A 12,449-nucleotide genomic window follows, 5' to 3' on the forward strand; every position below is an offset into this window, starting at 1 on the left:
GACACGGGGGCGGGACCCCGGCCGAGCGTCGGGCCGTGGCGCGACGGGTCCGCGCCTGCAGAACCCGCCGCCCCTCGTCCACTCAGCGCCATCTCCACCGCCGCCGCCAGACACTGCTGCGACGCCCGCGATATGGATGAAACAGGGCGCAAGCGCCCGCTGGAGGACGACCAACCATCGTCTCCTGATTCCCAGACAAAGCGTCCCAGGATCCGGTTAGCCGCCGGTCGGGTTGCGAGAGATTCTGATGTCGACTCGAGCTCCACCAGCCAAACGAGTTCGCTGAGCGACTCGTCCGACGAAGAAACCTCCAGTCCAGAAGACGAGAGCGATGACGAGAGCGCCTCGTCCGCGGAAACTTCCTCGTCATCGTCATCGTCATCATCATCATCATCTTCTTCTTCTTCTTCCTCGTCAGAACGCGACGACGACGAGGAGTCTGGGCTAGAAGAGGCGGAGGATGACGTTGACGGATTAAACCGCGCCCACGATGAGGACTCGATAGAGAATTTTCCGGGCCGCGCGAAACCACGAATACATCGGGTACAAAACGATTCCGGCATCTTGTCCCGAATATCATCGTTTTTGCCCAGGCTAAAGGCCGCAAATGAGGACCTGGAGAGGGACATCGCCGCCGGAAGAGCCAAAGATGTAGTTATGGACGATGTGGACGAAGAGCATGGCGAAGGGCAGTATATCGAGATGGTACGTTTCGTCCCTCGAACGGGCAGAATGGCAATCACCTCGTCGAAGGCGGGAAGGTGCTAACGGCAAATCCAACCTAACAGAACCTCGGACTCGGCGTTCTCGAAGAAAAACGCAGCCACGACGGGAGCGAGTCCAGCAGCGAGGAGAGTGAAAGCTCTGTTTCGGATGGTGGGCGGGAATCGCCTGTGATAAGTCATCCAAAGACTCAGAGAGACACGAACGTGCTCGGGAGGTTGATGGGCAACAGGACGAAACGGAAGAAACCTGGAATCGAAGAGATCAACGATTGATGGATGAAGAAGCGTACGGGTTAAAACAACCAATCGTGCTAACGCCTATATCATTCTGCTCGATGAGCTCAAGACCGGAAGCTAAGGTGGGGAATCTTGGAAAGTATCTATTTCAGGCTTGGCTATCTTACATCCATGGATGTCTCCACGAGGATGACCAGGATCTAATATACAATCCCTCGTGGAAGATGATGGGTTGTCAATGATCACATCCCAGTGAAGTCCTAGGCTGAATGTCACACTCGGCATCTGTCAAGATCTTCTGCCTAATATATAAAGAATAGTTGCCCCAAACCTTTCATTAACCAACCTGGTACCGCCCGTTCGCTCTAACAAGGAGACCATGGGTTCTAAAAGCCACTGGACCAACAATGAGAAAAACACCGCAAGATCCAGAAGAAAACTGTAAATACGAGGACAAGCGTATGGTTGACAAGAAAAGATTTAACATGCACATCTAGGTGCAGGGACAAAAATCTATAATATGGAAGGAAAAAATGAAGTGAAAACACCGTGAGAATCGAGTTACTCTGTTCACATTACAGCATAATATTGCTAAGTCGCATCATTTTGCAACCTGCTTGACACGGCAGGTCCAGCCAGACTCCTGGCTCAGGAGGGGCAAGCTGTAGAGAAAGATTTAAAGTTAGCCTCTGTTTTGTACAAAAAGAAAGAACTAGAAAATTTGAGAGTGCGCTTACCTTGCGCCAAGGCACCAGCCCAGCTCGTTGTTGTCGATCTTCTTGGCAATCTTCACCTCACGGGACAGAGGCATCTCGTAGCCTGTATGTAGCAGCGAGAGTATGAAGTTCAAGTCCAAACACCATTCGGGACGCTCTTGCAGTTCCTTCAGAGCACCCTCGATGCCTTGGAATACACCCCATTTGCCTTCACCAGCGCAAACGGTTGCGGTGAGCTGGTGCAATTCTTCCAGGGTGAAAGATTCGGGCATGCCCAATGGCTTGGTGCGGTCATAGAAGTAGGAGAAGATGTAAACATCCTCCTTTGCAAATGTCTTCTCAAGGGAGGGCTGGTGGACACCGTTGAAAGAGCAGGGCTTAAGCTTGCACTCTGCATCCTTCTTAAGGATCTTCTCGGCAATGCCGCGACACTGCGCAGCACCAGACGGCTCCCTCGGGCCGACCATCATGACAGACACCTCGGGCGCAAGAGGGTGCTCATCCGGGAAGGTGAGGTTTACCTGGCGCTCCATGCCGGGTCCGATGCAGGGATTCGGGATGGGCTCCTTGAGCCAGGACAGGTCTTTCGGGCTCTGAGCCAGTTTACCCTCCAGAACAGTCTTGTGAATAGCTTCACGAGCTGCCATAAGGCCGTAGCCAAGGTGGGAGTGCTGATACAGCTCGAAGTCCCGGCCACCAAAGTGAAGTTCGTACTTGTGGTCACCCTCGGCCAGTTTCTCAGGCATTCCACCGGACTTGCTCTTGTCAAAGGTCGGCTGGAAGACGATTTGAGTCGAGCCACCGCCCAGATCAAAGATAGCTGCTGTCGGTGTCTCCTCAGGTCCACCAATCTTGTGCAGGAGGTAGTTTGTCGTGATCCAGGCGTAAACGCCCTCGTCCTTACCGTCCATAATCTCGACACCACCTTTCTCCTCAGAGACGACAGGGAATGGGTACACTGTCTCAAGGCGGTGCCTCACTGCCTTCAAGATCGCGTTACTCATTTCGGGGCCAAGCATCCTCAGGCCAGCAGTAGCCTTAACAGCCACAGGTGTACATGATTTGTACTCGTCAGGAACTGACTTCATGGCCACATCCATGAGGGGGTCAAGACTTTTCGCTGCACCTTCAGCATCTTCCTTGTAGGAGCTAAGTCCAGAGCCGCCCGGCTTCTTCTTAGTCATCTCGAACACTTCATTCTCGAGCTCTGGAGTAGGACCGCAGTTGTTGAACCTGTAGACGTGGATCCGGGAGCCGGTACTTCCAGCATCAATCATCAATGCATATTGGATAAGTGGCTTAGAAGGGTCATAAGGCTTGGTGCATTTCGTGGACACGGATGAGCCCGAGGGTTGTTGCTCTAGTTCCCGTCAGTCGCTTTCAAGTTGCCATGTGCTTCACAACATACCCCCAATGATGCCAGTCACCGAGGGTTTCGACGGCGAAAGCAGGAAAATCACAAACAATAGCAGAGCCGCGATTCCTCCCGTCTTGAGGAACCGCGATCTCTGACTCTGTGTCATCACCATGGGCGGTAGATTGTCGGACGGCCTGTCCGAATGTCTGTCCGTCTTCTCGGAAGGGTCGGTGGCGGATTTGCTAAGGAGTGAAACGGAGCGTCTCCGAGGAGTCGAGCCGAAATTGATGTATGACCAAAAGCCTGAACGCGCTCGCGTGTCAAATCCGGTCGACATACGAACAGAAAGAGAAGGTGGAAATACAGTAGAGCGTAGTACTGGGGAGAAGGCGGCTGTACCTCGACCAACCTGCACTTGCGAGCGATGAATCAACGACAATGAAGGTCAAGGGAGACCATTGATCCCCCGACAGTCTCCGGACCTTTCAAATGAGAGTCCGCAGCGGAGAAGGACCGGAAGTTCAGCGTCGTTAACAGACTTCGTGAACGGGAGTCTGCGATGCTGGACCGATGGGTAAAGAAGGGGGTGTCGCAGATCAACGGGAATAGAAGTTGTGGCGCATGCTGTGTGGCTGTTCCGCCCGCCTTGGGGTCGGATCGCCGCATGCAGCTCGGAGATCAAATTGTCGCTGCTTGTCGAACAGCTTAACAGCGAGTTTCACACTCTCGGTTTCAGGTTATTTTACCGATTTTTAATTCGTTTCTGGTCTTATAGTTCTGTTTGAATTTTACACGCGACCTGCCTCCGCCAATTCCACCGTCCTCCAACACTTCCGGCTGCTGCTATCCGCAGCGGCTTCTGCAGCAGAATGAGGCATATTCGCGGCTTTATTTCTACCGCGCAGGCGCTTCGCCGCACTTTCCTACCTCCTCCAGAGTTTACGCGCGCGCCATTTATAGAATATGATTTCCCGTGGAGGCGGGCACAATTGAGATTTCTTCAGTACTCTCGATCTCCGGCGCCCAATGCTGGGGCCCCAGCTAAACCTGGACCGGTCAGAGATGAAGATATCCGGGCACAGTTCGTGCAAATTGTGAACGAGAATGGCGGTCTTGATCCTCCCGCACGGAAAATCGACGTCCTGCGTTCGATCCAGCGTCCCGAATACTCTCTTGTGCAAGTGTCGCCTGGCACAGACGACAGACCTCCCGTCTGCAAGATCCTGAGCAGACAGTTTTTGAAGGAACAGGAGCGGGCCAAAGCAAAGGCGGCCCATGCGACCAAAATAGCAACCAAGCAAATTGAATTAAACTGGGCCATCGATAACCACGATCTCTCGCATCGCCTAAAGCAGCTGGTATCGTTTTTGGACAAGGGCCGGAAGGTGGAAATCATATTGACACGGAAGAAGGGAAAGAGGGCTCCTACAGCAGAGGAAGTGAAGAATCTTATGGACAACGTTCTCGAAACGATAAAAGAGGCCAACGCAACACAGATCAAAGGCATGGAGGGGGAGCCCGGCAAGCATGTCATATTAACTGTGAAAAAGAAGGATACATAAATGACGGATATGAGATCCCACTACACCATGTACGACAAGGGAGTTTTCTCCTGGTAAAAGATTACAGAAATGTGGAATATGAAATGCACTGCATTATATACACACTGAAAGCGGTCTTCGATACTGGACAAAGGGCGTTGTGGACTTGGAGACCTTGGTAAGGCCTTATCTTCGACTATGACAGCCCAAACGAAGCTATATGTTGTGATCGGCAAGGAATCCATTAATTCTTCCTGATCCTGTAGAGAATAGCATCAACCCCGCCTTGTACTGCACCGTAGACGATGGCCGGCTTCACAGAACCTCCGCAAATCCAGATCGCCGATTGGCCGCGTCGGGTTCCTAGATGACTAAGCAAGCTTCCCCAAAATTTTTTGGGCCGCGAGAAGTTCGACGTCGCTCGGCCTGGAATCCGGACAGCCGTAAACATCTGCCTATTCATTCTTTCCCCTTCCTCTCCTTATCCATCGCTCAATTACAGGGCAGCCAGGATGTCGAGCATCTCCAGATCTATCAACCTGCTCCTGCGGAGCAGCAGGTCTTCTCTCGTGCGCCCGCGCGCCGTGAACCCTGTCCAGCATGTCTTTGCCAACCAGAGACTGGGCGCTCGTGGCTTCGCAGCCGTCTTCGAGCGGACGAAGCCTCACGTCAACGTCGGTATGTAGTTTTTTGGTTCTTCGCTGCTTTTTATACTCGCTGACACTATCTTGAAGGAACCATTGGTCACGTTGATCACGGAAAGGTCAGAGCTCCTTCCCCTTTCATCCCGCACGTCCGAATCTGACAGCTTCATGTAGACCACCTTGACTGCGGCCATCACCAAGCGTCAGTCCGAGAAGGGTCTTGCCAACTTCCTCGAGTATGGCGCCATTGACAAGGCTCCTGAGGAGCGCAAGCGTGGTATCACCATTTCGACTGCCCACATCGAGTACTCGACCGACAGCCGACACTATGCTCACGTCGATTGTCCTGGTCACGCCGATTACATCAAGAACATGATCACTGGTGCTGCCAACATGGATGGTGCTGTCGTTGTCGTTGCCGCCTCCGACGGTCAGATGTATGATCCACCATTTTACAGACTGTAGTGGGGTCGGACTGACACAGACTAGGCCCCAGACCCGTGAGCACCTGCTCCTTGCCCGTCAGGTCGGTGTTCAGAAGATCGTCGTCTTTGTTAACAAGGTCGACGCTGTCGAGGACAAGGAGATGTTGGAACTGGTCGAGCTGGAAATGCGTGAGCTGCTCAACCAGTACGGATTCGAGGGTGAAGAGACCCCAATCATCTTCGGCTCTGCTCTCTGCGCCTTGGAGGGCCGTGAGCCGGAGATTGGCGAGAAGAAGATTGACGAACTCCTCGAGGCTGTCGACACCTGGATTCCTACCCCCCAGAGAGACCTTGAGAAGCCCTTCCTGATGTCCGTCGAGGAAGTTTTCTCCATCTCGGGACGTGGTACTGTCGCCTCGGGCCGTGTCGAGCGTGGTGTTCTGAAGAAGGACACTGAGGTCGAGATTGTGGGTGGTTCCTTCACCCCGATCAAGACCAAGGTCACCGATATCGAGACCTTCAAGAAGTCCTGTGAGGAGTCTCGCGCTGGTGACAACTCCGGTCTTCTGCTTCGTGGTATCAGGCGTGAAGATGTCCGCCGTGGTATGGTCGTTGCTCTGCCCGGAACCGCCAAGGCCTTCAACAAGTTCCTGGTCTCCATGTACGTTCTGACCGAGGCTGAGGGTGGTCGCCGCACCGGGTTTGGTGCCAACTACCGCCCCCAGATCTTCATCCGTACTGCAGGTGAGTCCGCACCGTACGCAAGCCGAGATTGATCCGCTAGCTGACTATTGCGCAGACGAGGCCGCGGACCTCAGCTTCCCCGGCGACGACCAGTCCAAGATGGTCATGCCTGGTGACAACGTTGAGATGATCCTCAAGACCCACCGCCCAGTCGCTGCCGAAGCTGGTCAGCGCTTCAACATCCGTGAGGGTGGCCGCACCGTGGCCACTGGTCTGATCACCCGTGTCCTTGAGGAGTAAAGGGCTGTATGGCGATTTGATTGACTGGCTGCTCTGTATGATCGTTCTCTCTTTTTGTTCGCACGATATAACAAACTGCGGGAATAAGCATGGGACCAGGAAAGGGAATGAAATATGCCGGGACGTTGCTCTAAACCGGAGTTTTCGCTTGAGTCTTGTACATTGTACCACCACTTATTCCAGATGTAGTAGTCCCTGCCATCTCTTTCCCCTCTCTCCACTTTACGACGTGTTTTTAAATAGGATAAAATGTCAACGCTATTACGATATCTCCGAATCAATTTATCTTTTTGTCTCATAAAACTCAATGCTATCGAACCGCAACCGTGCCCTGTCTTCTACATTCACGTACATTGATCTGACCAGGTATTTGTTCCCTGGAATCTACTACCACGCTCTCTTGGACTTTTCTGTCAGCCACATCATGCACCTACGGCAACCCCCCTGGCCAATTTCGACGTCGAATCTCGAATGTTTCCCGTGAATACGAAGTCAGCTGCATGACCCCCCGCACTTCGTACGTACCGTGACAATTTAAAATTGGCTACTTAAACGACAGGGTTCCTAGGACTGTTTTGTTTACTCCGTATACTCCAAACTCTCCATAACAGATCTTATTGGCTGCCTAAATTGTCAATACATACCAAGGGCGATGAATAAGGCTACATATACACTGGTACTACATCTTTGCTCGACATGAAGAATATTTCTTAGATGACATGACATGCCTCTAAAATCCCATCCACTTTACTACAGAAAATTACAGCAGCGGGATCGTCCCGAGATTGCATCTCGTATTCATCCCTATCCTCCATGCTGGCTTTGCGTCCAGAATACGAATCACAGGGGAAGTGTCCAATGAGATTGATTTCACTGGTTCCTTTTTACCTTGGCAGGGGCACAGTGTCCCTCTTTCATGCAGGTTCCGCTGAGATGCAGGATGTAGGGCGTAGATTGATTATTTCCCCGCTTCGAGGATAAATAGGCCTGTTCCTCTTGGACCTTCCATGTTTCCTTTCTGCTTGCCAACGTTTTTGTGCCTGCGAAAGCATCTAATCCTCTGAAAAGGTCTAATAATCAGTATTTGTCACTTGCTCTGATATTTACGCTCGTTTACTACTACTACTACTACTACTACAGACACCGCAACCCCCATCCATCACAATGAACAAGCTCATCGCATTCGGACTTCTGGCAACCGCTGTTGCTGCGAACATCACTCCTGTCCGCAAAACCCATTTACTCGCTCGACAGGATGACTGCGGTGCCGTCGGTGCTGTCCAATGCTACAACACATGCATCCCCATCGGCAGCATCTGCTGCAAAGGAGGCGGTGGATGCAACGCCGATGAGTACTGCGACAACGGCGGATGTTGTCCCATTGGCAAGATATGCTCCGGTCCAGGAGGTACCGATACCCAGTGGATCGCTGTGACCAGCACGATCTACGGAGGAGGAGGAGCCACTTCAGCTTCGACTTCGGCTTCGTACATGACGCCAATCATAACGCCGACGTCCACATCTACACCAACGTACACGCCAATTCCTCCTGCGCCGGTCTCGCCGTCGTCGCATAGCATTAGGTTGCCTTCCCCTAGCCCGAACGATACTTTCACCGCTGTCAGTCCTCCGGTTTTCACGGGCGGTGCTGCGAGCCTTAATACCGATCTCTATGCCGTTGGTGGTTTGCTTGCTGGGCTTTTGGTCCTTTAAGTGCTGCTGGTCTGGTCAATATCAACTTAATATCGTGCAGCTTAGCGTTATGTCCTTGTAGCTTCTTTTTATCTTTCTGTCAACCTCGAGAAAGAAGCGTAATATGTTACCCAATCATCGGCTGTTCTTATCCCTTATTTCTTTTGCGATATGTCTTTTATTAAAATACCTACCTATGTGGCTATAATGCAATCCCAACGGAGATAAGGTTTCCCAAACCTTACCTTGCAATTGAGGTAGTAATTATTTTCGAAATCAAATTATCTATCTGGCTTTGTATTAGATGAATTTGTATGTACTGTAATTAAGCAGTTCTCCTCGTGGCAACACCTGAGTTAAATCATGTAAGGTTTCTCGCATGGCATCCAAAATTCTCCCAGCGCCTTGTTTCGCCATATATAAGCGCAGACCCCGCCCATGGTTCAACCGGATTAGCCTCAAATCTGTTATTTTGTCTCTTCAAGATTTAAGTTTCCTTGGACTGTAAAGGGCCATTCTCCCGGTTCAGAACACTTCGGCGCATAATCGGTCGATTCCTCGCAGCGGCGTTAATTAAATTCGATTGCTTTTTCGGTACATGATCTCCGTCCTCATCGTGTACTTGACACCGCAATAAACGTCATCGCCCGCGTGAAACATGTTATTCTGCTGAAATACGAGGACGGATCCCGTCTTGGGAAAGATCCGAACGGCCTCTTCGTTGAAACCGACCATGAAGGATGTCGCACCGCCGAGCAGTTTGCCGGATGGATCCGCGTCCGTCGTCGATTCTTCTTCTTCGGACTTCTCGTCTTCTGATCGTTTCTGCGCCTGGGCCAGTTCCTCCAGGTCCTGCTCTCCGTCCCCGTTCAGATAAAGATGGATGGTGAAGAGCGATATCTCGTGGCCGTTGGCCGTCTCATAAGAACTGTCACAGTGAGGACGGAAATATTCACCGCCCTCGTATTTCAGGAATCGGAGGCGCTCGTTGAGTCGCGAGAGGTGGAAGACCTCGCCGCGTCTTTTCGCGCCCATGCCGGTGATCAGAGGCTGGTTGTGGATCGTGTCGATCCCGGCCTCTGTCAGAAAGGGCGTCAGACGGTCCAGGATCTTCTGGGCCAGGAGAGGCGTGTCGAAGGAGATGCGGCCACAGTTGCGATTGTCGACAGATATGATATCGTCGATCGTGGCACGCGGCCAGGTTGAATTTGGCGAGTCTGGGGTGATGGTGCTTGCTTCAGCGGCGCGGATGAGCTCAGCGCATTCGGATTCGCTAAGAACACCATCTATTATTACCGCGAAGTAATCTTTGTATTCCGGGATAGGTGGGTTTGTCTCCGTGAAGTCGATCCTCCGCATGGCGGCGCCTTTCGGTGCGGGAGGAGGAAGGAAACCCACAGGCAGTTCAAGGGTGGCCATTCTCTTCGTCTGCACGCAACTTGTTGAACGCTTGGAATGTATACCGTAAATTTAGTGCAACAAGGTGATAGATCATTGATACATAAAGTTAGGCAGATTTGCAGCTCCCCTCAGCGATGGTGGGATATAAACACCGACCTTGAGGGACCTGAGCCTCAACGCGCGGGGCTCCGGCCAAGGAACTTTTTTCTGGTTGCCTATCAGCGCCTGGACAAAACTGAGACGAACCACGTGGATTACCAGAGCTAATAACGACCATCAAGAGACCAGATCCTGTTGCGTGGACCTGTCACTGTGGATCGGAGGCGGCGCCTCAAACAAATTGCCAGATGAGTTGTTTGACCGGAAGAAAACGGCTATCCCCAGTTTCCATATGGTTACCGCCCAGGTGTTTCTGTTGACATCACAGATGTAAGCACGGACCTCAGCAAGTCAAGTCAGTCCCTGATGATCAAAGGGTCTCAAGAGCATCAACCTGTCTTTCTCAATAAGCCTCTGCTCTGCCAGGGCATATTGTGTGTACTACGCAGCAGACAGCCGAAGAGATTTGGGATCCATATAGCGCTTATTCTAATCGGCATTTCCAGTCTAGCAGCTGCCAATTCAACCTGCAGATTTGGGACCAGTCTGATTGGTTCAGTTTAGGGGTGAAAACTTTAAGACAGACCAATTAGAAATATCGGTCTCTTAACTGGGGTCTTAGTGATGTTTTCGTTGGAACTCGGACGTCTTTTAACTACATCCTGGGGGCTTTTGAACTGGATCTTTCCAAGGCCTAGACCAGACTTCAACCAAATAGCTAGCCTCTAGTATATTAATAGATCCACGAGACTAATCGCGCTGATCTGCAGAATGACACCATTTAGGCGCGAAACGATACAGCTGGCGGAAATCGGAGGAATAAAACTTTAATAAACCTGCCTGGTATGTTGAATAGAAGAGGATGGAAAAGTAGAGATGTATATAGAACCAAATAGCTAGCTGGTATCTCTAGCAGAGGGCCTCTTATGAAAAACTGACTACACTAGGTTGCCATATCTTTGGGTACACCCTCCCCCTTGTTCAAGCCACTTAGCTTGCCGCTTTTGCTATACTGTGATCTGGGCTGGCTTTGTCTAGGGTTTGTGACTTATCATAGCATCTAGGTACCCTCCAGTAGCTTCAAAGTCATGTGGTTATAGAATAGCAATCCGCCAAGACACTAGGTAGCAGGGGAGGGGGTAGCAAAAGATATGGCACAGTAGTGTAGAGGGAAGAGCAAGATATCTATATATAGTACAGTATAAATTCACTGAATTAGTGCTAAGTATCACCCAATTATTAATATGCATATTATGGAGCAATTCAGGGTCTTGTGGATTCAACTTCACAGTTTCAAAGAAAAATTCAACTAATTCCAATGTAACATTGGGTAGGACCTATTCGAGTCAACGTTGAACTATGGGAAATGGGTTTGTTGGCCCCTCAGAAGCGTGGGGCTCGAGTCGTAGGTACACTGCTATCTTGTAAAACATTTTTGAGGGGTTATAACTGACTTGAATAGTGTGTCATGTCTCGACCGCCGGCCCTCCAACATCCAGAGATAAAAACCACAGACCTGATCCCAGAAGCGTACCATCACCACTTCCCAAACTTCGATGTGTCGCGAGCGACCCAACTGGATATGAACTCTTTCCATGATATTTTCTTCCAATACCCTCAAGACGACGGATCGGAGAGACTCAGCGTCCTCTTCTAGACCAGAGGTGGATGAGTTTCCGGTCCCCGAAAAAGCGAAATTGTCCACGCAAGGATAACCTGCATTTTTGAGCAACTGAACTAGTGGCTTGAAGCATTCTGGACCGTGAAAGGCGCCGTGAACAACGATGAGAGTTGGCTTGGACTCTGACATTGTAACAGGGTTATTCAAATGTGCCACTCAAGTTTCTACCCCTGGAGCAATGTATGAAGGAATGGTAAACGGTGTTCTTTCGGAGAGTGCCAGAGCTAACAACTGCTAATGGCACTCGATACTCGATCCCAATGCAAAACAGATCGAGACTAAAGAAATGAATTAATGCGCCCTTAAGCAAGAGAGTCATCACCCATGTCGCCAACAGAAGAGATCAAAAATCCAAAGTAAAAGGCTGGAAAGAACGATTACAAGAGCATAAGTGCATTATAGCTCAATCAGTCTCATTAGCCCTCAGTCGGAGATAATCCATGGCCTGGAAAAATGCCAGCTGATTGATTCCATTTACACGGAAATAACTATCTACTCGTGGTACACTCATGTGGAGGAATTCCAGCTGCTCAGGGGCTGAAAGGCCTCGGGAAGAAGGACCGAGGAGAGCAGACAGCAATCCTGTAGATAGTCTATCTTACTGGATGCATTCTCAAAAAAGGAGAAACTCAGTGGCAGCAGTTGCGACCTTCTTGGGAACAAAATCCTTGCCACATATCAAGTAATCCCCAGGCGTATCCCAGGTTTCAAGAGCTGACCGCTTTTCTTGTCGAGGATAACGTCACCACCTTCATGGGAGATCCAGATGTCTTCTATAATGACCTAACGAAGGAGATTGAACAGGAGCTGGTCAGTAATCTGAAGACGCAGTCGATGAAGTTAGCCTTGCATGTGTTTTCCCCAAGGTACACATGTCACTGAGGGATATGAAAACCTATGTCAATACCCTTGACATATGCTGCCTATGAAGAGATTCCAGGCTGGTA

At 50.7% G+C, this 12,449-nt stretch overlaps 6 protein-coding genes across 6 annotated transcripts; 4 read left to right on the plus strand and 2 right to left on the minus strand.

The window, feature by feature from the left end:
• Positions 1 to 132: 132 nt before the first annotated feature.
• Positions 133 to 998, plus strand: VTN00DRAFT_9654 (uncharacterized protein; the record flags this gene model as incomplete). The annotated part of the gene is made up of 2 exons (XM_069436633.1): positions 133 to 705; positions 789 to 998. 2 exons carry the CDS (start codon positions 133 to 135, stop codon positions 996 to 998), a joined length of 783 nt encoding a protein of 260 aa, XP_069284253.1.
• Positions 999 to 1,563: 565 nt separating this feature from the next.
• VTN00DRAFT_9655 (uncharacterized protein) lies at positions 1,564 to 3,372 on the minus strand (the record flags this gene model as incomplete). Its single annotated transcript, XM_069436634.1, has 3 exons — positions 1,564 to 1,624; positions 1,700 to 3,038; positions 3,087 to 3,372. The coding sequence occupies 3 exons, from the start codon at positions 3,370 to 3,372 to the stop codon at positions 1,564 to 1,566; spliced, it is 1,686 nt and encodes a 561-aa protein (XP_069284254.1).
• A 532-nt stretch (positions 3,373 to 3,904) lies between these two features.
• On the plus strand, positions 3,905 to 4,597 carry VTN00DRAFT_9656 (uncharacterized protein; the record flags this gene model as incomplete). The annotated part of the gene is made up of 1 exon (XM_069436635.1): positions 3,905 to 4,597. The coding sequence occupies one exon, from the start codon at positions 3,905 to 3,907 to the stop codon at positions 4,595 to 4,597; it is 693 nt and encodes a 230-aa protein (XP_069284255.1).
• A 491-nt stretch (positions 4,598 to 5,088) lies between these two features.
• Positions 5,089 to 6,629, plus strand: VTN00DRAFT_9657 (uncharacterized protein; the record flags this gene model as incomplete). Its single annotated transcript, XM_069436636.1, has 5 exons — positions 5,089 to 5,254; positions 5,311 to 5,339; positions 5,395 to 5,657; positions 5,710 to 6,389; positions 6,445 to 6,629. The coding sequence occupies 5 exons, from the start codon at positions 5,089 to 5,091 to the stop codon at positions 6,627 to 6,629; spliced, it is 1,323 nt and encodes a 440-aa protein (XP_069284256.1).
• Positions 6,630 to 7,793: 1,164 nt separating this feature from the next.
• Positions 7,794 to 8,342, plus strand: VTN00DRAFT_9658 (uncharacterized protein; the record flags this gene model as incomplete). Its single annotated transcript, XM_069436637.1, has 1 exon — positions 7,794 to 8,342. The coding sequence occupies one exon, from the start codon at positions 7,794 to 7,796 to the stop codon at positions 8,340 to 8,342; it is 549 nt and encodes a 182-aa protein (XP_069284257.1).
• A 552-nt stretch (positions 8,343 to 8,894) lies between these two features.
• On the minus strand, positions 8,895 to 9,740 carry VTN00DRAFT_9659 (uncharacterized protein; the record flags this gene model as incomplete). The annotated part of the gene is made up of 1 exon (XM_069436638.1): positions 8,895 to 9,740. The coding sequence occupies one exon, from the start codon at positions 9,738 to 9,740 to the stop codon at positions 8,895 to 8,897; it is 846 nt and encodes a 281-aa protein (XP_069284258.1).
• Positions 9,741 to 12,449: the final 2,709 nt, after the last annotated feature.

The sequence above is a fragment of the Thermoascus crustaceus genome (assembly GCF_041956765.1).
Source record: "Thermoascus crustaceus strain CBS 181.67 unplaced genomic scaffold VTN00scaffold_8, whole genome shotgun sequence".
In the NCBI taxonomy this organism is placed as follows: Eukaryota; Fungi; Ascomycota; class Eurotiomycetes; order Eurotiales; family Thermoascaceae; genus Thermoascus; species Thermoascus crustaceus.